Raw genomic sequence first — 24,394 nt, 5'->3', positions numbered from 1 at the left:
GTAGTGTCTGAAACATCTTGATGTGCTTCATAGAGCTCTCCGGAGTAGTGTCTGAAACATCTTGTTGTGCGTCATAGAGCTCTCTTCGGAGTAGTGTCTGAAACATCTTGTTGTGCGTCATAGAGCTCTCTTCGGGGTAGTGTCTGAAACATCTTGTTGTGCTTCAGGGAGCTCTCTTCGGAGTGGTGTCTGAAACATCTTGTTGTGCTTCAGGGAGCTCTCTTCGGAGTAGTGTCTGAAACATCTTGTTGTGCTTCAGGGAGCTCTCTTCGGAGTAGTGTCTGAAACATCTTATTGTGCTTTAGGGAGCTCTCTTCGGAGTAGTGTCTGAAGCATCTTGTTGTGCTTCATAGAGCTCTCTTCGGGGTAGTGTCTGAAACATCTTGATGTGCTTCTTAGAGTTCTCTTCGGAGTAGTGTCTGAAACATCTTGTTGTGCTTCATAGAGTTCTCTTCGGAGTAGTTTCTGAAACATCTTGTTGTGCTTCAGGGAGCTCTCTTCGGAGTAGTGTCTGAAACATCTTATTGTGCTTCAGGGAGCTCTCTTCGGAGTAGTTTCTGAAACATCTTGTTGTGCTTCATAGAGCTCTCTTTGGGGTAGTGTCTGAAACATCTTGTTGTGCTTCATAGAGTTCTCTTCGGAGTAGTGTCTGAAACATCTTATTGTGCTTCAGGGAGCTCTCTTCGGAGTAGTGTCTGAAACATCTTGTTGTGCTTCAGGGAGCTCTCTTCGGAGTAGTGTCTGAAACATCTTATTGTGCTTCAGGGAGCTCTCTTCGGAGTCGTGTCTGAAACATCTTGTTGTGCTTCAGGGAGCTCTCTTCAGAGTAGTGTCTGAAACATCTTATTGTGCTTCAGGGAGCTCTCTTCGGAGTAGTGTCTGAAACATCTTATTGAGCTTCAGGGAGCTCTCTTCGGAGTAGTGTCTGAAACATTTTATTGTGCTTCAGGGAGCTCTCTTCGGAGTAGTGTCTGAAACATCTTATTGTGCTTCAGGGAGCTCTCTTCGGAGTAGTGTCTGAAACATCTTATTGAGCTTCAGGGAGCTCTCTTCGGAGTAGTGTCTGAAACATTTTATTGTGCTTCAGGGAGCTCTCTTCGGAGTAGTGTCTGAAACATCTTATTGTGCTTCAGGGAGCTCTCTTCGGAGTAGTGTCTGAAACATCTTATTGTGCTTCAGGGAGCTCTCTTCGGAGTAGTGTCTGAAACATCTTATTGTGCTTCAGGGAGCTCTCTTCGGAGTAGTGTCTGAAACATCTTATTGTGCTTCAGGGAGCTCTCTTCGGAGTAGTGTCTGAAACATCTTGATGTGCTTCATAGAGCTCTCCGGAGTAGTGTCTGAAACATCTTGATGTGCTTCATAGAGCTCTCCGGAGTAGTGTCTGAAACATCTTGTTGTGCGTCATAGAGCTCTCTTCGGAGTAGTGTCTGAAACATCTTGTTGTGCGTCATAGAGCTCTCTTCGGGGTAGTGTCTGAAACATCTTGTTGTGCTTCAGGGAGCTCTCTTCGGAGTGGTGTCTGAAACATCTTGTTGTGCTTCAGGGAGCTCTCTTCGGAGTAGTGTCTGAAACATCTTATTGTGCTTTAGGGAGCTCTCTTCGGAGTAGTGTCTGAAACATCTTATTGTGCTTTAGGGAGCTCTCTTCGGAGTAGTGTCTGAAACATCTTGTTGTGCTTCAGGGAGCTCTCCGGAGTAGTGTCTGAAACATCTTATTGTGCTTCAGGGAGCTCTCTTCGGAGTAGTTTCTGAAACATCTTGTTGTGCTTCATAGAGCTCTCTTTGGGGTAGTGTCTGAAACATCTTGTTGTGCTTCATAGAGTTCTCTTCGGAGTAGTGTCTGAAACATCTTGTTGTGCTTCATAGAGTTCTCTTCGGAGTAGTGTCTGAAACATCTTATTGTGCTTCAGGGAGCTCTCTTCGGAGTAGTTTCTGAAACATCTTGTTGTGCTTCATAGAGTTCTCTTCGGAGTAGTGTCTGAAACATTTTATTGTGCTTCAGGGAGCTCTCTTCGGAGTAGTGTCTGAAACATCTTATTGTGCTTCAGGGAGCTCTCTTCGGAGTAGTGTCTGAAACATCTTATTGTGCTTCAGGGAGCTCTCTTCGGAGTAGTGTCTGAAACATCTTGTTGTGCTTCAGGGAGCTGTCTTCGGAGTAGTGTCTGAAACATCTTGTTGTGCTTCAGGGAGCTCTCTTCGGAGTAGTGTCTGAAACATCTTGATGTGCTTCAGGGAGCTCTCTTCCGAGTAGTGTCTGAAACATCTTGATGTGCTTCAGGGAGCTCTCTTCGGAGTAGTGTCTGAAACATCTTGATGTGCTTCATAGAGCTCTCCGGAGTAGTGTCTGAAACATCTTGATGTGCTTCATAGAGTTCTCCGGAGTAGTGTCTGAAACATCTTGTTGTGCGCCATAGAGCTCTCTTCGGAGTAGTGTCTGAAACATCTTGTTGTGCGTCATAGAGCTCTCTTCGGGGTAGTGTCTGAAACATCTTGTTGTGCTTCAGGGAGCTCTCTTCGGAGTGGTGTCTGAAACATCTTGTTGTGCTTCAGGGAGCTCTCTTCGGAGTAGTGTCTGAAACATCTTATTGTGCTTTAGGGAGCTCTCTTCGGAGTAGTGTCTGAAACATCTTATTGTGCTTTAGGGAGCTCTCTTCGGAGTAGTGTCTGAAACATCTTGTTGTGCTTCACAGAGCTCTCTTCGGGGTAGTGTCTGAAACATCTTGTTGTGCTTCATAGAGTTCTCTTCGGAGTAGTTTCTGAAACATTTTGTTGTGCTTCAGGGAGCTCTCCGGAGTAGTGTCTGAAACATCTTATTGTGCTTCAGGGAGCTCTCTTCGGAGTAGTTTCTGAAACATCTTGTTGTGCTTCATAGAGCTCTCTTTGGGGTAGTGTCTGAAACATCTTGTTGTGCTTCATAGAGTTCTCTTCGGAGTAGTGTCTGAAACATCTTGTTGTGCTTCATAGAGTTCTCTTCGGAGTAGTGTCTGAAACATCTTATTGTGCTTCAGGGAGCTCTCTTCGGAGTAGTGTCTGAAACATCTTGTTGTGCTTCAGGGAGCTCTCTTCGGAGTAGTGTCTGAAACATCTTATTGTGCTTTAGGGAGCTCTCTTCGGAGTAGTGTCTGAAACATCTTATTGTGCTTTAGGGAGCTCTCTTCGGAGTAGTGTCTGAAACATCTTGTTGTGCTTCACAGAGCTCTCTTCGGAGTAGTGTCTGAAACATCTTATTGTGCTTTAGGGAGCTCTCTTCGGAGTAGTGTCTGAAACATCTTATTGTGCTTTAGGGAGCTCTCTTCGGAGTAGTGTCTGAAACATCTTGTTGTGCTTCACAGAGCTCTCTTCGGGGTAGTGTCTGAAACATCTTGTTGTGCTTCATAGAGTTCTCTTCGGAGTAGTGTCTGAAACATCTTATTGTGCTTCAGGGAGCTCTCTTCGGAGTAGTTTCTGAAACATCTTGTTGTGCTTCATAGAGCTCTCTTTGGGGTAGTGTCTGAAACATCTTGTTGTGCTTCATAGAGTTCTCTTCGGAGTAGTGTCTGAAACATCTTATTGTGCTTCAGGGAGCTCTCTTCGGAGTAGTGTCTGAAACATCTTATTGTGCTTCAGGGAGCTCTCTTCGGAGTAGTGTCTGAAACATCTTGATGTGCTTCATAGAGCTCTCCGGAGTAGTGTCTGAAACATCTTGATGTGCTTCATAGAGCTCTCCGGAATAGTGTCTGAAACATCTTGTTGTGCGTCATAGAGCTCTCTTCGGAGTAGTGTCTGAAACATCTTGTTGTGCGTCATAGAGCTCTCTTCGGGGTAGTGTCTGAAACATCTTGTTGTGCTTCAGGGAGCTCTCTTCGGAGTGGTGTCTGAAACATCTTGTTGTGCTTCAGGGAGCTCTCTTCGGAGTAGTGTCTGAAACATCTTATTGTGCTTTAGGGAGCTCTCTTCGGAGTAGTGTCTGAAACATCTTATTGTGCTTTAGGGAGCTCTCTTCGGAGTAGTGTCTGAAACATCTTGTTGTGCTTCAGGGAGCTCTCCGGAGTAGTGTCTGAAACATCTTATTGTGCTTCAGGGAGCTCTCTTCGGAGTAGTTTCTGAAACATCTTGTTGTGCTTCATAGAGCTCTCTTTGGGGTAGTGTCTGAAACATCTTGTTGTGCTTCATAGAGTTCTCTTCGGAGTAGTGTCTGAAACATCTTGTTGTGCTTCATAGAGTTCTCTTCGGAGTAGTTTCTGAAACATCTTGTTGTGCTTCAGGGAGCTCTCTTCGGAGTAGTGTCTGAAACATCTTATTGTGCTTCAGGGAGCTCTCTTCGGAGTAGTTTCTGAAACATCTTGTTGTGCTTCATAGAGCTCTCTTTGGGGTAGTGTCTGAAACATCTTGTTGTGCTTCATAGAGTTCTCTTCGGAGTAGTGTCTGAAACATCTTATTGTGCTTCAGGGAGCTCTCTTCGGAGTAGTGTCTGAAACATCTTGTTGTGCTTCAGGGAGCTCTCTTCGGAGTAGTGTCTGAAACATCTTATTGTGCTTCAGGGAGCTCTCTTCGGAGTCGTGTCTGAAACATCTTGTTGTGCTTCAGGGAGCTCTCTTCAGAGTAGTGTCTGAAACATCTTATTGTGCTTCAGGGAGCTCTCTTCGGAGTAGTGTCTGAAACATCTTATTGAGCTTCAGGGAGCTCTCTTCGGAGTAGTGTCTGAAACATTTTATTGTGCTTCAGGGAGCTCTCTTCGGAGTAGTGTCTGAAACATCTTATTGTGCTTCAGGGAGCTCTCTTCGGAGTAGTGTCTGAAACATCTTATTGTGCTTCAGGGAGCTCTCTTCGGAGTAGTGTCTGAAACATCTTATTGTGCTTCAGGGAGCTCTCTTCGGAGTAGTGTCTGAAACATCTTATTGTGCTTCAGGGAGCTCTCTTCGGAGTAGTGTCTGAAACATCTTGATGTGCTTCATAGAGCTCTCCGGAGTAGTGTCTGAAACATCTTGATGTGCTTCATAGAGCTCTCCGGAGTAGTGTCTGAAACATCTTGTTGTGCGTCATAGAGCTCTCTTCGGAGTAGTGTCTGAAACATCTTGTTGTGCGTCATAGAGCTCTCTTCGGGGTAGTGTCTGAAACATCTTGTTGTGCTTCAGGGAGCTCTCTTCGGAGTGGTGTCTGAAACATCTTGTTGTGCTTCAGGGAGCTCTCTTCGGAGTAGTGTCTGAAACATCTTATTGTGCTTTAGGGAGCTCTCTTCGGAGTAGTGTCTGAAACATCTTATTGTGCTTTAGGGAGCTCTCTTCGGAGTAGTGTCTGAAACATCTTGTTGTGCTTCAGGGAGCTCTCCGGAGTAGTGTCTGAAACATCTTATTGTGCTTCAGGGAGCTCTCTTCGGAGTAGTTTCTGAAACATCTTGTTGTGCTTCATAGAGCTCTCTTTGGGGTAGTGTCTGAAACATCTTATTGTGCTTCAGGGAGCTCTCTTCGGAGTAGTGTCTGAAACATCTTGTTGTGCTTCAGGGAGCTCTCTTCGGAGTAGTGTCTGAAACATCTTATTGTGCTTTAGGGAGCTCTCTTCGGAGTAGTGTCTGAAACATCTTATTGTGCTTTAGGGAGCTCTCTTCGGAGTAGTGTCTGAAACATCTTGTTGTGCTTCACAGAGCTCTCTTCGGAGTAGTGTCTGAAACATCTTATTGTGCTTTAGGGAGCTCTCTTCGGAGTAGTGTCTGAAACATCTTATTGTGCTTTAGGGAGCTCTCTTCGGAGTAGTGTCTGAAACATCTTGTTGTGCTTCAGGGAGCTCTCTTCGGAGTAGTTTCTGAAACATCTTGTTGTGCTTCATAGAGCTCTCTTTGGGGTAGTGTCTGAAACATCTTATTGTGCTTCAGGGAGCTCTCTTCGGAGTAGTGTCTGAAACATCTTGTTGTGCTTCAGGGAGCTCTCTTCGGAGTAGTGTCTGAAACATCTTATTGTGCTTTAGGGAGCTCTCTTCGGAGTAGTGTCTGAAACATCTTATTGTGCTTTAGGGAGCTCTCTTCGGAGTAGTGTCTGAAACATCTTGTTGTGCTTCACAGAGCTCTCTTCGGAGTAGTGTCTGAAACATCTTATTGTGCTTTAGGGAGCTCTCTTCGGAGTAGTGTCTGAAACATCTTATTGTGCTTTAGGGAGCTCTCTTCGGAGTAGTGTCTGAAACATCTTGTTGTGCTTCAGGGAGCTCTCTTCGGAGTAGTTTCTGAAACATCTTGTTGTGCTTCATAGAGCTCTCTTTGGGGTAGTGTCTGAAACATCTTATTGTGCTTCAGGGAGCTCTCTTCGGAGTAGTGTCTGAAACATCTTGTTGTGCTTCAGGGAGCTCTCTTCGGAGTAGTGTCTGAAACATCTTATTGTGCTTTAGGGAGCTCTCTTCGGAGTAGTGTCTGAAACATCTTATTGTGCTTTAGGGAGCTCTCTTCGGAGTAGTGTCTGAAACATCTTGTTGTGCTTCACAGAGCTCTCTTCGGAGTAGTGTCTGAAACATCTTATTGTGCTTTAGGGAGCTCTCTTCGGAGTAGTGTCTGAAACATCTTATTGTGCTTTAGGGAGCTCTCTTCGGAGTAGTGTCTGAAACATCTTGTTGTGCTTCACAGAGCTCTCTTCGGGGTAGTGTCTGAAACATCTTGTTGTGCTTCATAGAGTTCTCTTCGGAGTAGTGTCTGAAACATCTTATTGTGCTTCAGGGAGCTCTCTTCGGAGTAGTTTCTGAAACATCTTGTTGTGCTTCATAGAGCTCTCTTTGGGGTAGTGTCTGAAACATCTTGTTGTGCTTCATAGAGTTCTCTTCGGAGTAGTGTCTGAAACATCTTATTGTGCTTCAGGGAGCTCTCTTCGGAGTAGTGTCTGAAACATCTTATTGTGCTTCAGGGAGCTCTCTTCGGAGTAGTGTCTGAAACATCTTGATGTGCTTCATAGAGCTCTCCGGAGTAGTGTCTGAAACATCTTGATGTGCTTCATAGAGCTCTCCGGAATAGTGTCTGAAACATCTTGTTGTGCGTCATAGAGCTCTCTTCGGAGTAGTGTCTGAAACATCTTGTTGTGCGTCATAGAGCTCTCTTCGGGGTAGTGTCTGAAACATCTTGTTGTGCTTCAGGGAGCTCTCTTCGGAGTGGTGTCTGAAACATCTTGTTGTGCTTCAGGGAGCTCTCTTCGGAGTAGTGTCTGAAACATCTTATTGTGCTTTAGGGAGCTCTCTTCGGAGTAGTGTCTGAAACATCTTATTGTGCTTTAGGGAGCTCTCTTCGGAGTAGTGTCTGAAACATCTTGTTGTGCTTCAGGGAGCTCTCCGGAGTAGTGTCTGAAACATCTTATTGTGCTTCAGGGAGCTCTCTTCGGAGTAGTTTCTGAAACATCTTGTTGTGCTTCATAGAGCTCTCTTTGGGGTAGTGTCTGAAACATCTTGTTGTGCTTCATAGAGTTCTCTTCGGAGTAGTGTCTGAAACATCTTGTTGTGCTTCATAGAGTTCTCTTCGGAGTAGTTTCTGAAACATCTTGTTGTGCTTCAGGGAGCTCTCTTCGGAGTAGTGTCTGAAACATCTTATTGTGCTTCAGGGAGCTCTCTTCGGAGTAGTTTCTGAAACATCTTGTTGTGCTTCATAGAGCTCTCTTTGGGGTAGTGTCTGAAACATCTTGTTGTGCTTCATAGAGTTCTCTTCGGAGTAGTGTCTGAAACATCTTATTGTGCTTCAGGGAGCTCTCTTCGGAGTAGTGTCTGAAACATCTTGTTGTGCTTCAGGGAGCTCTCTTCGGAGTAGTGTCTGAAACATCTTATTGTGCTTCAGGGAGCTCTCTTCGGAGTCGTGTCTGAAACATCTTGTTGTGCTTCAGGGAGCTCTCTTCAGAGTAGTGTCTGAAACATCTTATTGTGCTTCAGGGAGCTCTCTTCGGAGTAGTGTCTGAAACATCTTATTGAGCTTCAGGGAGCTCTCTTCGGAGTAGTGTCTGAAACATTTTATTGTGCTTCAGGGAGCTCTCTTCGGAGTAGTGTCTGAAACATCTTATTGTGCTTCAGGGAGCTCTCTTCGGAGTAGTGTCTGAAACATCTTATTGTGCTTCAGGGAGCTCTCTTCGGAGTAGTGTCTGAAACATCTTATTGTGCTTCAGGGAGCTCTCTTCGGAGTAGTGTCTGAAACATCTTATTGTGCTTCAGGGAGCTCTCTTCGGAGTAGTGTCTGAAACATCTTGATGTGCTTCATAGAGCTCTCCGGAGTAGTGTCTGAAACATCTTGATGTGCTTCATAGAGCTCTCCGGAGTAGTGTCTGAAACATCTTGTTGTGCGTCATAGAGCTCTCTTCGGAGTAGTGTCTGAAACATCTTGTTGTGCGTCATAGAGCTCTCTTCGGGGTAGTGTCTGAAACATCTTGTTGTGCTTCAGGGAGCTCTCTTCGGAGTGGTGTCTGAAACATCTTGTTGTGCTTCAGGGAGCTCTCTTCGGAGTAGTGTCTGAAACATCTTATTGTGCTTTAGGGAGCTCTCTTCGGAGTAGTGTCTGAAACATCTTATTGTGCTTTAGGGAGCTCTCTTCGGAGTAGTGTCTGAAACATCTTGTTGTGCTTCAGGGAGCTCTCCGGAGTAGTGTCTGAAACATCTTATTGTGCTTCAGGGAGCTCTCTTCGGAGTAGTTTCTGAAACATCTTGTTGTGCTTCATAGAGCTCTCTTTGGGGTAGTGTCTGAAACATCTTGTTGTGCTTCATAGAGTTCTCTTCGGAGTAGTGTCTGAAACATCTTGTTGTGCTTCATAGAGTTCTCTTCGGAGTAGTGTCTGAAACATCTTATTGTGCTTCAGGGAGCTCTCTTCGGAGTAGTGTCTGAAACATCTTATTGTGCTTCAGGGAGCTCTCTTCGGAGTAGTGTCTGAAACATCTTGATGTGCTTCATAGAGCTCTCCGGAGTAGTGTCTGAAACATCTTGATGTGCTTCATAGAGCTCTCCGGAGTAGTGTCTGAAACATCTTGTTGTGCGTCATAGAGCTCTCTTCGGAGTAGTGTCTGAAACATCTTGTTGTGCGTCATAGAGCTCTCTTCGGGGTAGTGTCTGAAACATCTTGTTGTGCTTCAGGGAGCTCTCTTCGGAGTGGTGTCTGAAACATCTTGTTGTGCTTCAGGGAGCTCTCTTCGGAGTAGTGTCTGAAACATCTTGTTGTGCTTCAGGGAGCTCTCTTCGGAGTAGTGTCTGAAACATCTTATTGTGCTTTAGGGAGCTCTCTTCGGAGTAGTGTCTGAAGCATCTTGTTGTGCTTCATAGAGCTCTCTTCGGGGTAGTGTCTGAAACATCTTGATGTGCTTCTTAGAGTTCTCTTCGGAGTAGTGTCTGAAACATCTTGTTGTGCTTCATAGAGTTCTCTTCGGAGTAGTTTCTGAAACATCTTGTTGTGCTTCAGGGAGCTCTCTTCGGAGTAGTGTCTGAAACATCTTATTGTGCTTCAGGGAGCTCTCTTCGGAGTAGTTTCTGAAACATCTTGTTGTGCTTCATAGAGCTCTCTTTGGGGTAGTGTCTGAAACATCTTGTTGTGCTTCATAGAGTTCTCTTCGGAGTAGTGTCTGAAACATCTAGTTGTGCTTCATAGAGTTCTCTTCGGAGTAGTGTCTGAAACATCTTATTGTGCTTCAGGGAGCTCTCTTCGGAGTAGTGTCTGAAACATCTTATTGTGCTTCAGGGAGCTCTCTTCGGAGTAGTGTCTGAAACATCTTGATGTGCTTCATAGAGCTCTCCGGAGTAGTGTCTGAAACATCTTGATGTGCTTCATAGAGCTCTCCGGAGTAGTGTCTGAAACATCTTGTTGTGCGTCATAGAGCTCTCTTCGGAGTAGTGTCTGAAACATCTTGTTGTGCGTCATAGAGCTCTCTTCGGGGTAGTGTCTGAAACATCTTGTTGTGCTTCAGGGAGCTCTCTTCGGAGTGGTGTCTGAAACATCTTGTTGTGCTTCAGGGAGCTCTCTTCGGAGTAGTGTCTGAAACATCTTGTTGTGCTTCAGGGAGCTCTCTTCGGAGTAGTGTCTGAAACATCTTATTGTGCTTTAGGGAGCTCTCTTCGGAGTAGTGTCTGAAGCATCTTGTTGTGCTTCATAGAGCTCTCTTCGGGGTAGTGTCTGAAACATCTTGATGTGCTTCTTAGAGTTCTCTTCGGAGTAGTGTCTGAAACATCTTGTTGTGCTTCATAGAGTTCTCTTCGGAGTAGTTTCTGAAACATCTTGTTGTGCTTCAGGGAGCTCTCTTCGGAGTAGTGTCTGAAACATCTTATTGTGCTTCAGGGAGCTCTCTTCGGAGTAGTTTCTGAAACATCTTGTTGTGCTTCATAGAGCTCTCTTTGGGGTAGTGTCTGAAACATCTTGTTGTGCTTCATAGAGTTCTCTTCGGAGTAGTGTCTGAAACATCTTATTGTGCTTCAGGGAGCTCTCTTCGGAGTAGTGTCTGAAACATCTTGTTGTGCTTCAGGGAGCTCTCTTCGGAGTAGTGTCTGAAACATCTTATTGTGCTTCAGGGAGCTCTCTTCGGAGTCGTGTCTGAAACATCTTGTTGTGCTTCAGGGAGCTCTCTTCAGAGTAGTGTCTGAAACATCTTATTGTGCTTCAGGGAGCTCTCTTCGGAGTAGTGTCTGAAACATCTTATTGAGCTTCAGGGAGCTCTCTTCGGAGTAGTGTCTGAAACATTTTATTGTGCTTCAGGGAGCTCTCTTCGGAGTAGTGTCTGAAACATCTTATTGTGCTTCAGGGAGCTCTCTTCGGAGTAGTGTCTGAAACATCTTATTGAGCTTCAGGGAGCTCTCTTCGGAGTAGTGTCTGAAACATTTTATTGTGCTTCAGGGAGCTCTCTTCGGAGTAGTGTCTGAAACATCTTATTGTGCTTCAGGGAGCTCTCTTCGGAGTAGTGTCTGAAACATCTTATTGTGCTTCAGGGAGCTCTCTTCGGAGTAGTGTCTGAAACATCTTATTGTGCTTCAGGGAGCTCTCTTCGGAGTAGTGTCTGAAACATCTTATTGTGCTTCAGGGAGCTCTCTTCGGAGTAGTGTCTGAAACATCTTGATGTGCTTCATAGAGCTCTCCGGAGTAGTGTCTGAAACATCTTGATGTGCTTCATAGAGCTCTCCGGAGTAGTGTCTGAAACATCTTGTTGTGCGTCATAGAGCTCTCTTCGGAGTAGTGTCTGAAACATCTTGTTGTGCGTCATAGAGCTCTCTTCGGGGTAGTGTCTGAAACATCTTGTTGTGCTTCAGGGAGCTCTCTTCGGAGTGGTGTCTGAAACATCTTGTTGTGCTTCAGGGAGCTCTCTTCGGAGTAGTGTCTGAAACATCTTATTGTGCTTTAGGGAGCTCTCTTCGGAGTAGTGTCTGAAACATCTTATTGTGCTTTAGGGAGCTCTCTTCGGAGTAGTGTCTGAAACATCTTGTTGTGCTTCAGGGAGCTCTCCGGAGTAGTGTCTGAAACATCTTATTGTGCTTCAGGGAGCTCTCTTCGGAGTAGTTTCTGAAACATCTTGTTGTGCTTCATAGAGCTCTCTTTGGGGTAGTGTCTGAAACATCTTGTTGTGCTTCATAGAGTTCTCTTCGGAGTAGTGTCTGAAACATCTTGTTGTGCTTCATAGAGTTCTCTTCGGAGTAGTGTCTGAAACATCTTATTGTGCTTCAGGGAGCTCTCTTCGGAGTAGTGTCTGAAACATCTTATTGTGCTTCAGGGAGCTCTCTTCGGAGTAGTGTCTGAAACATCTTGATGTGCTTCATAGAGCTCTCCGGAGTAGTGTCTGAAACATCTTGATGTGCTTCATAGAGCTCTCCGGAGTAGTGTCTGAAACATCTTGTTGTGCGTCATAGAGCTCTCTTCGGAGTAGTGTCTGAAACATCTTGTTGTGCGTCATAGAGCTCTCTTCGGGGTAGTGTCTGAAACATCTTGTTGTGCTTCAGGGAGCTCTCTTCGGAGTGGTGTCTGAAACATCTTGTTGTGCTTCAGGGAGCTCTCTTCGGAGTAGTGTCTGAAACATCTTGTTGTGCTTCAGGGAGCTCTCTTCGGAGTAGTGTCTGAAACATCTTATTGTGCTTTAGGGAGCTCTCTTCGGAGTAGTGTCTGAAGCATCTTGTTGTGCTTCATAGAGCTCTCTTCGGGGTAGTGTCTGAAACATCTTGATGTGCTTCTTAGAGTTCTCTTCGGAGTAGTGTCTGAAACATCTTGTTGTGCTTCATAGAGTTCTCTTCGGAGTAGTTTCTGAAACATCTTGTTGTGCTTCAGGGAGCTCTCTTCGGAGTAGTGTCTGAAACATCTTATTGTGCTTCAGGGAGCTCTCTTCGGAGTAGTTTCTGAAACATCTTGTTGTGCTTCATAGAGCTCTCTTTGGGGTAGTGTCTGAAACATCTTGTTGTGCTTCATAGAGTTCTCTTCGGAGTAGTGTCTGAAACATCTTATTGTGCTTCAGGGAGCTCTCTTCGGAGTAGTGTCTGAAACATCTTGTTGTGCTTCAGGGAGCTCTCTTCGGAGTAGTGTCTGAAACATCTTATTGTGCTTCAGGGAGCTCTCTTCGGAGTCGTGTCTGAAACATCTTGTTGTGCTTCAGGGAGCTCTCTTCAGAGTAGTGTCTGAAACATCTTATTGTGCTTCAGGGAGCTCTCTTCGGAGTAGTGTCTGAAACATCTTATTGAGCTTCAGGGAGCTCTCTTCGGAGTAGTGTCTGAAACATTTTATTGTGCTTCAGGGAGCTCTCTTCGGAGTAGTGTCTGAAACATCTTATTGTGCTTCAGGGAGCTCTCTTCGGAGTAGTGTCTGAAACATCTTATTGTGCTTCAGGGAGCTCTCTTCGGAGTAGTGTCTGAAACATCTTATTGTGCTTCAGGGAGCTCTCTTCGGAGTAGTGTCTGAAACATCTTATTGTGCTTCAGGGAGCTCTCTTCGGAGTATGGTTATGGTTAAATGATACACACACTGGGGGGGGGGGGGGGGTATCATCAGGCATATCGCTTATCACATATCAGTCTTTTTTCAGTGTGATCCTCTGGAGGAGAAGCAGGAGCAGGAGGCAGAGATAAGTCGTCCGTCATTCACGGATCTGTTTAGGACGTCCAACATGAGGAGAAACACTCTGATCCTCATCTACGCTTGGTAAGAGACAAGCCAACTGGGCAACAAGATATCACGGTCTCACTTAAGTATTTAACGTTTGTCCAGTGCGGGGGTAAACGTCAAATTTGGAAGGTCAAGTTTAGGCATTAATTCCTGAATTTTGAAGGTAAGGGTTAAGGTTTGAGACAGGGTTGAAACAGAACAAATTTAAACCAGTGCCGAGCTCTGGGATTGAACCTGTGACTTTTCCTCTATCCCATCCACAACACATATATATTTTTTTGTCAATGGTTGTGTGGTGATGTCTACAAACAAAATGAATGCACAATGAAAGGTTTTGAATGTAAAACTGGTTTCGTTACAAGTGTTTACCAGTTTGGATGTTTGTACTAAGAGTTTAGAAAATTCACCACATACACCAAATAACTGTCATGGCTGGTGCCAGACACATTTGAAATGGAATGTGCACTGTACATGATGTTTACTGTTCCACTCAAAGAGTTTATTTGTAATAGACTAGGCTGCATTCAGATGCAGTTTGTATCATGTGATTGCTGCACTCAACTGGAGAAAAATATTTTACTGCATTTAATTGAACAAATGCCACACATCCTCCTCATCACCATGGTCATTAAATTATGTTGTGCCAGGTGAGTGCCGCATGCTGTTCTGTGACGCCCGTCAAATAATACTTTATCTGTACATGAAGTCCTCAGATCAATGAATCCAAAACATCACCCTGTCTCTGTTATGGGCTACATTCCACATGAACCTCTCCCTGCTGGTCTTCCTCCAAGGTTCACGAGCGCAGTGGTTTTCCAAGGGTTGGTTCTCCGCCTGGCGATCACTGGAAACAATATCTTCCGAGATTTCTTCATCTCTGCAGCCGTGGAGCTGCCCACCGGCCTCATCTTCTACCTGTTGGTGGACAGGGTTGGACGGAGACCTCTCATGGCTGTGTCTAACTTCATAGGAGGAGTCGCCTGCCTCATAGTGCCCTTCGTCTCAGTAGGTGAGTTGGTATTTGAATGTATTATTTGAAATAGGAGAATAGAGACTTGTCCACTTTCTGCATTATTATATTATTAAGCTCAGAATGCAGATATTATTGTAGAGAGGAGAACGTGAGAAGTGGTTGGGGTGGGATTCAATCCCACGTTGCTCCTGGTGGTGGCATTTCAAGCTGACGATGGAGGTCAACCAATTAAAACTCAGTTACACAACTCTGATGATAACTGACATGGTGAAGCTCAGACTGAAAATGATGGATTCTGAGAGTTGCTTTTCCCCCTTTTATTCGTTTTTATTTTCCTCTCTTTATTTCTGATTGTTTACTTTCGTCATGAGATTATCTGTTGTATTCCGATCCTTAACATTTCTGGGATGACCATTCTGCTTAATTTGTCCGTTAAAATATGATGGATAGTTTAATCTATTCACCCTTCTCTTTTCATCTTCTATAGACTATCTGTGGCTGAAGAAAGCCATAGCAATCATTGGGAGGCTTTCTGTCGCCATTGGATTTGAGACGGTCAATTTTGCCAACTCTGAGCTGTACCCAACACCTCTCAGGTGAGAGTAGGACCAAATAATAACATCAAACTCAAGTCATTAATGCTGCTCAACCTAACGTTTTTACAACCTGGATTACATGCGGTCTTGACTCGGTCTTGTCTCGGTCTTGTCTCTGTGTCATGCGGTCTTGACTCGGTCTTGTCTCGGTGTCATGCGGTCTTGACTCGGTCTTGTCTCGGTGTCATGCGGTCTTGACTCGGTCTTGTCTTGGTGTCATGCTGTCTTGACTCGGTCTTGTCTAGGTGTCATGCGGTCTTGACTCGGTCTTGTCTAGGTGTCATGCGGTCTTGACTCGGTGTCATACGGTCTTGACTCGGTCTTGTCTCGGTGTCATACGGTCTTGACTCGGTCTTGTCTCAGTGTCATGCGGTCTTGACTCGGTGTCATACGGTCTTGACTCGGTCTTGTCTCGGTGTCATGCGGTCTTGACTCGGTCTTGTCTCAGTGTCATGCGGTCTTGACTCTGTGTCATACGGTCTTGACTCGGTCTTGTCTCGGTGTCATGCGGTCTTGACTCGGTGTCATACGGTCTTGACTCGGTGTCATGCGGTCTTGACTCGGTCTCGTCTCGGTGTCATGCGGTCTTGACTCGGTGTCATGCGGTCTTGACTCGGTCTCGTCTCGGTGTCATGCGGTCTTGACTCGTTCTCGTCTCGGTGTCATGCGGTCTCGTCTCGGTGTCATGCAGTCTTGACTCAGTGTCATGCGGTCTTGACTCGGTCTCGGGCAAATGAGGACTCGCAATTTCTTCACGAGATCAGCTGAGACCAGCGGAGTAAAAAACTCTTTCCATTCAGTCAGCACATAAAACCGCCTCACCAGTCCAAACATATACACCATTCTTTAAACATTAATATCTTAACAGCTTTGTCTATTATAGACATGTTTGTGAAGTGGCGAACCTATAGGCCTTCAGTCAGTGACAGGTTGGTGATTCTGAAATGACAGCATCCGTAATACCAGCGCACTCATGTAGGAGAGGGCACTTTTTGTAAAACAGAAAGGGACAGTGTAGTAGAGGGTATACACAGGTATAACCATATATCCACTTTTTGTCAGTGGGCATTGCATATACTCACTTCTTAATCCCTACTGATGTGTATCAAAGTAGTGTAGTGGAGGTGTATGATTTATCAGTTATGTAGTACAAAAGAAAAATTGTGCACAAAGTAGCCTACCCAATCGCAAAGCACGTGGAATATATTCACATAGCCTAGTTTCAACAGAATCTGCAGGCAGCAAGAGTGTTCAGCTCTCAACTGGTTTGGGCATGGAATGACATCGATGTCAATCAGCCAGGACCTGACAGACCCACCCACTGGGGAGTCAGGATCGGAAAGGCCCACCTACTGGCTGGCTCCCCATTGGGTGGGCCTGCCAGGTCCTGAGTCCCCATTGGGTGGGCCTGTGTCCACCCAGGCCCATCCATGTCTACACCCCCCATTGTTGCCTTAGTTAGCATTTACTGGTCGATATCATGAATTGAAAGGTCTTTCCTACGCTACCGGCTACCGATGTCATTCCATGCCAAAATCAGCCAGAACCTGACAGGCCCACCCAATGGGGAGTCAAGACCTGACAGGCCCACCCAATCAGATTGATGTGGTTTAAGCATTGTTGAGGACTTAGACCATCAAATGCTTGCATTTTTTCTATAAAAACAAAATGGTGATTTTGAGAGTGAAAATCTGACAAATCTATAGGAAAACACAGCTTAACTTTCTGACAAAATTAGAGTATACCCACATCTCCAGGCACCACTACACCACTGCACAGGGCTGATGGAAAGACAGCAGTCACACAACAGCATGATGTTAAAGCACCACTACTCCATTGGATAGGGCTGATGGAAAGACAGCAGTCACACACAGCATGATGTCAAAGCACCACTACTCCATTGGATAGGGGCTGATGGAAAGACAGCAGTCACACACAGCATGATGTCAAAGCACCACTACTCCATTGGATAGGGGCTGATGGAAAGACAGCAGTCACACACAGCATGATGCTAAAGCACCACTACTCCATTGGATAGGGCTGATGGAAAGACAGCAGTCACACACAGCATGATGTCAAAGCACCACTACTCCATTGGATAGGGGCTGATGGAAAGACAGCAGTCACACACAGCATGATGTCAAAGCACCACTACTCCATTGGATAGGGCCGAAATGTACAACTATTACTTCCCATTGCACAACAATGTCACATTTAGCACACAAAGTAACCGGTGAGTTTAAAGTGGAACTGACAATGTTTTAAATACTTTGCAGATATGAAACAAACAGACAATCATAATATCAGTCAAAAAGATACAATTCCCAATTTATCCTACAAAACTAACTTCATAAGAGATTTTAAAATATGTCCTATTTGAACTCAACGTTCCATGACGTACATTAAGGCATTGTTGTCAGAATAGATGGATAGATGGATGCAGTTTAATGCATGATTAATATAATTCACTAATACAAACAAAATATTGCTTTCTGGTTGTATATCACAGCTGGTCTGGTACATAGTTTGTTGCCTCCATTCGGGTTGCACTGTTTCAGTTTCAATTACTCAATATTCTGGACAAAAACGGACGAATGTAACTAAGGCTGGAAATGTCAATAGAATCTAACTGGCAAGGGCAATGATAACTATTTCCTTTCCAACAAAACCTCAAGAGATTAAATTAGAACATCATTGAAAATAATAATATAATGATAATTATTATTATAATAATTATTTGTATAAATCCTTAGCCCTTCTCTAAAGGAGTTGAAGGCCCATTGTTCCCCACTGTGTTTGGGTTAGTAATAATTTGTAGAGGGGCTCTATTTTCCCCCAGAATGCATTTTTTCACTATTCTAAATGTCTAAAGAATCCAGATGTTGTTGTGAAATATGAACACAGAAATACTGGACATTTAGAACTCTTATTATGGTGATTATTTGACAAAATTGCAATCATGGTCTTGAAATGGACTCCCATTTTTTTGGTCTCGGTCTTCTCCGGTCTTGGTCTTGAGTCTCGCTTTAGGCGGTCTCGAACACAACACTGCTGTTAGTAGTACAGTTGAAGTCGGAAGTTTACATACACCTTAGCCAAATACATTTAAACTCAGTTTTTCACAATTCTTGACATTTAATCCTAGTAAAAATTCCCAGTCTTAAGTCAGTTAGGATCACCACTTTATTTTAAGAATGTGAAATGTCAGAATAATAGTAGAGAGAATGATTTATTTCAGCTTTTATTTCTTTCATCACATTCCCAGTGGGTCAGAAGTTTACATACACTCAATTAGTATATGGTAGCATTGCCTTTAAATTGTTTAACTTGGGTCAAACGTTTCGGGTAGCCTTCCACAAGCTTCCCACAATAAGTTGGGTGAATTTTGGACCATTCCTCCTGACAGAGCTGGTGTAACTGGGTCAGGTTTGTAGGCCTCCTTGCTCGCACACGCTTTTTCAGTTCTGCCCACATATTTTCTATGGGATTGAAGTCAGGGCTTTGTGATGGCCACTCCAATACCTTGACATTGTTGTCCTTAAGCCATTTTGCCACAACTTTGGAAGTATGCTTGGGGTCATTCTCCATTTGGAAGACCCATTTTGGACCAAGCTTTAACTTCCTGACAGATGTCTTGAGATGTTGCTTCAATATATCCACATAATTTTCCTCCCTCATGATGCCATCTATTTTGTGAAGTGCACCATCCCTCCTGCAGCAAAGCACCCCCACAACATGATGCTGCCACCCCCACAACATGATGCTGCCACCCCTGTGCTTCACAGTTGGGATGGTATTCTTCAGCTTGCAAGCCTCCCCCTTTTTCCTCCAAACATAACGATGGTCATTATAGCCAAACAGTTCTGTTTTTGTTTCATCAGACCAAAAGACATTTCTCCAAAAAGTACGATCTTTGTCCCCATGTGCAGTTGCAAACCATAGTCTGGCTTTCTTATGGCGGTTTTGGAGCAGTGGCTTCTTCCTTGCAGAACAGCTTTTCAGGTTATGTCGATATAGGACTTGATTTACTGTGGATATAGATACTTTTGTACCTGTTTCCTCCATTATCTTCACAAGGTCCTTTGCTGTTGTTCTGGGATTGATTTGCACTTTTCACACCAAAGTACGTTCATCTCTAGGAGACAGAACTTCCTGAGCGGTATGACGGCTGCATGGTCCCATGGTGTTTATACTTGCGTACTATTGTTTGTACAGATGAACGTGGTACCTTCAGGCATTTGGAAATTGCTCCCAAGGATGAACCAGACTTGTGGAAGTCTCAATTTATTTTCTGAGGTCTTGGCTGATTTCTTTTGATTTTCCTGTGATGTCATGCAAAGAGGCAATGAGTTTGAAGGTAAGCCTTGAAATACATCCACAGGTACACCTCCAATTGACTTAAATTATGTCAATTTGCCTATCAGAAGCTTCTAAAGCCATGATATCATTTTCTGGAATTTTCCAAGTAGTTTAAAGGCACAGTCAACTTAGTGTATGTAAACTTCTGATCCACTGGAATTGTGATACAGTGAATTATAAGTGAAATAGTCTGTCTGTAAACAATTGTTAGAAAAATGACTTGTGTCATGCACAAAGTAGATGTCCTAACCAACTTGTCAAAAATCTAGTTTGTTAACAAGAAATTTGTGGATGGTTGAAAAACGAGTTTTAATGACTCCAACCTAAGTGTATGTGAACCGTAACATGCAATAATACACATTGGAATATGTGTAAACACTACTGTATGATCGAGTGTTTGAAAAGAATAATGAAATCATATTGATATGACGTAGTGTACTGTATATCAAGACTAATATCGCTTGTATTTGACAGAAACCTGGGCGTGTCTGTGTGCTCATCAGCCAGTGATATAGGAGCTATAGTTGCCCCTTTCTTGCTCTACAGACTGGCCAGTATCTGGCAGGAACTGCCTCTCTTCCTCTATGGTATTTCACAATTGTATTTTACATTTTTAAAATATATATATATATTTGCATTTATTTTGTATTTTTGTGCCTTTCCTTTGCAAAGATTATAAAAAAATGTTTTGGGGGGGTTGCACCCCCACTCACGTTTGTTGAGTGCCCTCCTCTTCTTTGCATATTTTGTATTTTAGAAATACATGCAGATAAATTGATGAAGAAAATATTATTAAACTCTCACATTGACGTCAAACGATTGATCTTACTGTGATATACAGCTCATATCTCTGCATCTCAGAACTGTCAGCTCCACTGCTTGATAATACCGTACCATGTCTATCTGTAGGTGTCATGACCGTGTTGTCCAGTGGACTGGTCATGCTATGACCAGAGATGAGAGGCATCGATTTCCCTGAGACCATAGAAGACGTGGAGAACTTAAATGGGTATGTTTGCGTTTATGTTAATGTTTGTGTTTGTGTTTATGTTAATGTTAATGTTAATGTTAATGTTAATGTTAATGTTAATGTTAATGTTAATGTTAGTGTTTGTGTTTGTGTTTGTGTTTGTGTTTGTGTTTATGTTAATGTTAATGTTAATGTTAATGTTAATGTTAATGTTAATGTTAATGTTAGTGTTTGTGTTTGTGTTTGTGTTTGTGTTAGTGTTAGTGTTTGTGTTTGTGTTTGTGTTTATGTTTATGTTTATGTTAATGTTAATGTTAATGTTAATGTTAGTGTTTGTGTTTGTGTTTGTGTTTGTGTTTATGTTTATGTTTATGTTAATGTTAATGTTAATGTTAGTGTTAGTGTTTGTGTTTGTGTTTGTGTTTGTGTTAGTGTTTGTGTTTGTGTTTGTGTTTATGTTTATGTTAATGTTAATGTTAATGTTAGTGTTAGTGTTTGTGTTTGTGTTTGTGTTTGTGTTTATGTTAATGTTAATGTTAATGTTAATGTTAGTGTTTGTGTTTGTGTTTGTGTTTGTGTTTATGTTTATGTTAATGTTAATGTTAATGTTAGTGTTTGTGTTTGTGTTTGTGTTTGTGTTTGTGTTTGTGTTAGTGTTTGTGTTTGTGTTTGTGTTTATGTTTATGTTAATGTTAATGTTAATGTTAGTGTTTGTGTTTGTGTTTGTGTTTGTGTTTGTGTTTATGTTAATGTTAATGTTAATGTTAATGTTAATGTTAGTGTTTGTGTTTGTGTTTGTGTTTGTGTTTATGTTTATGTTTATGTTAATGTTAATGTTAATGTTAGTGTTAGTGTTTGTGTTTGTGTTTGTGTTTGTGTTTGTGTTTATGTTTATGTTTATGTTAATGTTAATGTTAATGTTAGTGTTAGTGTTTGTGTTTGTGTTTGTGTTTGTGTTTGTGTTTGTGTTAGTGTTTGTGTTTGTGTTTGTGTTTATGTTTATGTTAATGTTAATGTTAATGTTAGTGTTTGTGTTTGTGTTTGTGTTTGTGTTTGTGTTTATGTTAATGTTAATGTTAATGTTAATGTTAATGTTAGTGTTTGTGTTTGTGTTTGTGTTTATGTTTATGTTTATGTTAATGTTAATGTTAATGTTAGTGTTAGTGTTTGTGTTTGTGTTTGTGTTTGTGTTTGTGTTTATGTTTATGTTTATGTTAATGTTAATGTTAATGTTAATGTTAATGTTAATGTTAATGTTAGTGTTTGTGTTTGTGTTTGTGTTTATGTTTATGTTTATGTTAATGTTAATGTTAATGTTAGTGTTAGTGTTTGTGTTTGTGTTTGTGTTTGTGTTTGTGTTTATGTTTATGTTAATGTTAATGTTAATGTTAATGTTAATGTTAATGTTAATGTTAATGTTAGTGTTTGTGTTTGTGTTTGTGTTTGTGTTAGTGTTAGTGTTTGTGTTTGTGTTTGTGTTTATGTTTATGTTTATGTTAATGTTAATGTTAATGTTAATGTTAGTGTTTGTGTTTGTGTTTGTGTTTGTGTTTATGTTTATGTTTATGTTAATGTTAATGTTAATGTTAGTGTTAGTGTTTGTGTTTGTGTTTGTGTTTGTGTTAGTGTTTGTGTTTGTGTTTGTGTTTATGTTTATGTTAATGTTAATGTTAATGTTAGTGTTAGTGTTTGTGTTTGTGTTTGTGTTTGTGTTTATGTTAATGTTAATGTTAATGTTAATGTTAGTGTTTGTGTTTGTGTTTGTGTTTGTGTTTATGTTTATGTTAATGTTAATGTTAATGTTAGTGTTTGTGTTTGTGTTTGTGTTTGTGTTTGTGTTTGTGTTAGTGTTTGTGTTTGTGTTTGTGTTTATGTTTATGTTAATGTTAATGTTAATGTTAGTGTTTGTGTTTGTGTTTGTGTTTGTGTTTGTGTTTATGTTAATGTTAATGTTAATGTTAATGTTAATGTTAGTGTTTGTGTTTGTGTTTGTGTTTGTGTTTATGTTTATGTTTATGTTAATGTTAATGTTAATGTTAGTGTTAGTGTTTGTGTTTGTGTTTGTGTTTGTGTTTGTGTTTATGTTTATGTTTATGTTAATGTTAATGTTAATGTTAGTGTTAGTGTTTGTGTTTGTGTTTGTGTTTGTGTTTGTGTTTGTGTTAGTGTTTGTGTTTGTGTTTGTGTTTATGTTTATGTTAATGTTAATGTTAATGTTAGTGTTTGTGTTTGTGTTTGTGTTTGTGTTTGTGTTTATGTTAATGTTAATGTTAATGTTAATGTTAGTGTTTGTGTTTGTGTTTGTGTTTATGTTTATGTTTATGTTAATGTTAATGTTAATGTTAGTGTTAGTGTTTGTGTTTGTGTTTGTGTTTGTGTTTGTGTTTATGTTTATGTTTATGTTAATGTTAATGTTAATGTTAGTGTTAGTGTTTGTGTTTGTGTTTGTGTTTGTGTTTGTGTTTGTGTTAGTGTTTGTGTTTGTGTTTGTGTTTATGTTTATGTTAATGTTAATGTTAATGTTAATGTTAGTGTTTGTGTTTGTGTTTGTGTTTGTGTTTATGTTAATGTTAATGTTAATGTTAATGTTAGTGTTTGTGTTTGTGTTTGTGTTTGTGTTTATGTTTATGTTAATGTTAATGTTAATGTTAGTGTTTGTGTTTGTGTTTGTGTTTGTGTTTGTGTTTGTGTTAGTGTTAGTGTTTGTGTTTGTGTTTGTGTTTATGTTTATGTTAATGTTAATGTTAATGTTAGTGTTTGTGTTTGTGTTTGTGTTTGTGTTTGTGTTTATGTTAATGTTAATGTTAATGTTAATGTTAATGTTAGTGTTTGTGTTTGTGTTTGTGTTTGTGTTTATGTTAGTGTTTGTGTTTGTGTTTGTGTTTATGTTTATGTTTATGTTAGTGTTTGTGTTTGTGTTTGTGTTTGTGTTTATGTTTATGTTTATGTTTGTGTTAGTGTTTGTGTTTGTGTTTATGTTAGTGTTTGTGTTTGTGTTTATGTTTATGTTAGTGTTTGTGTTTGTGTTTATGTTTATGTTAATGTTTGTGTTTGTGTTTGTGTTTATGTTAATGTTTGTGTTTGTGTTTATGTTCGTGTTTGTGTTTGTGTTTATGTTTATGTTAATGTTTGTGTTTATGTTAATGTTTGTTCGTGTTTGTGTTTGTGTTTATGTTTATGTTAGTGTTTGTGTTTATGTTAATGTTTGTGTTTGTGTTTGTGTTTGTGTTTATGTTCATGTTCATGTTCGTGTTTGTGTTTATGTTTATGTTAATGTTTGTGTTTGTGATTGTGTTTATGTTAATGTTTGTGTTTGTGTTTGTGTTTATGTTTATGTTAGTGTTTGTGTTTGTCTTTGTGTTTATGTTAATGTTTGTGTTTATGTTAATGTTTATGTTTATGTTTGTGTTTGTGTTTGTGTTTGTGTTTGTGTTAATGTTTATGTTTATGTTTGTGTTTATGTTAATGTTTATGTTTATGTTTATGTTTATGTTTGTGTTTATGTTTATGTTAATGTTAATGTTTATGTTTATGTTTATGTTTGTGTTTGTGTTTGTGTTTATGTTTATGTTTATGTTTATGTTTATGTTTATGTTAATGTTTGTGTTTATGTTTATGTTTATGTTTATGTTTGTGTTTGTGTTTATGTTAATGTTTGTGTTTGTGTTTATGTTTATGTTTGTGTTTATGTTTATATTAATTAGCATTAGTCCCTTATTATGCACTCTCTGTGTTACCAGGAGGAGATACAGATAAGTCTCAAAAGGAAACGACGCCAACAGAAGTAACAGAAAATAATACATCATCTAACATATTCCCTATATTTTGGTGAATTTGGTGAATTTCATACAGTATACACACACATTTATACACGTACTGCTATCTGTTACTCCGCGAGTCTTGGGAGGAAGAAAAGTGACATGTAAAGTAGAATTAAGAGACGAGAGGAGCAATAATGAAAAACTTTTTGTCTGTAAAATGTTTATAGCATCATAAAATAAAATGTTTCATACCATAACAATTGTTTGTTTAAGGAACACAATTGTATACCCATGATAAATGTGATATTGAAAGTAATTGTGTATTGTAATACATTTTGGAAAATTAAAACTGATGGAATGATGGAATACAATAGCATTTTCAACATCCAGACGACAATAGCAAATATTTTTTATAAAAGATTAGGGAGTAGATCAGCTTTATTATTGCAGATAGATTGTGGCTTCTATCAATGTAATCGTCTGCAGCATTTCCAATCCCTCATATATAAACTATCGGTCAAAAGTTTTAGAACTCCTTCTCATTCAAGGGTTTTTCTTTATTTTTACTATTTTCTACAATGTAGAATAATAGTGAAGACATCAAAACATATGGAATCATTTAGTAACCAAAAAAGTGTTAAACAAATCCAAATATATTTTCTATTTGAAATTCTTCAAATAGCCACAGATGACAGT

At 40.9% G+C, this 24,394-nt stretch overlaps 1 protein-coding gene across 1 annotated transcript in view; it reads left to right on the top strand.

The window, feature by feature from the left end:
- The window catches only part of LOC109886716 (solute carrier family 22 member 3), a 35,023-nt gene extending 11,330 nt beyond the window's left edge, over positions 1-23,693 (top strand). Inside the window, 6 exon segments of the mRNA XM_074933752.1 lie at positions 12,960-13,075; positions 13,834-14,048; positions 14,500-14,608; positions 19,442-19,554; positions 19,877-19,976; positions 23,678-23,693. Coding sequence (XP_074789853.1) covers positions 12,960-13,075; positions 13,834-14,048; positions 14,500-14,608; positions 19,442-19,554; positions 19,877-19,976; positions 23,678-23,693 — 669 coding nt within the window.
- Positions 23,694-24,394: the final 701 nt, after the last annotated feature.

This window comes from Oncorhynchus kisutch, linkage group LG14, assembly GCF_002021735.2.
Source record: "Oncorhynchus kisutch isolate 150728-3 linkage group LG14, Okis_V2, whole genome shotgun sequence".
Classification (NCBI taxonomy): Eukaryota; Metazoa; Chordata; class Actinopteri; order Salmoniformes; family Salmonidae; genus Oncorhynchus; species Oncorhynchus kisutch.
The sequence above is the reverse complement of the archived record's forward strand: the minus strand, read 5'-3'. Positions and strand labels throughout refer to the sequence as shown.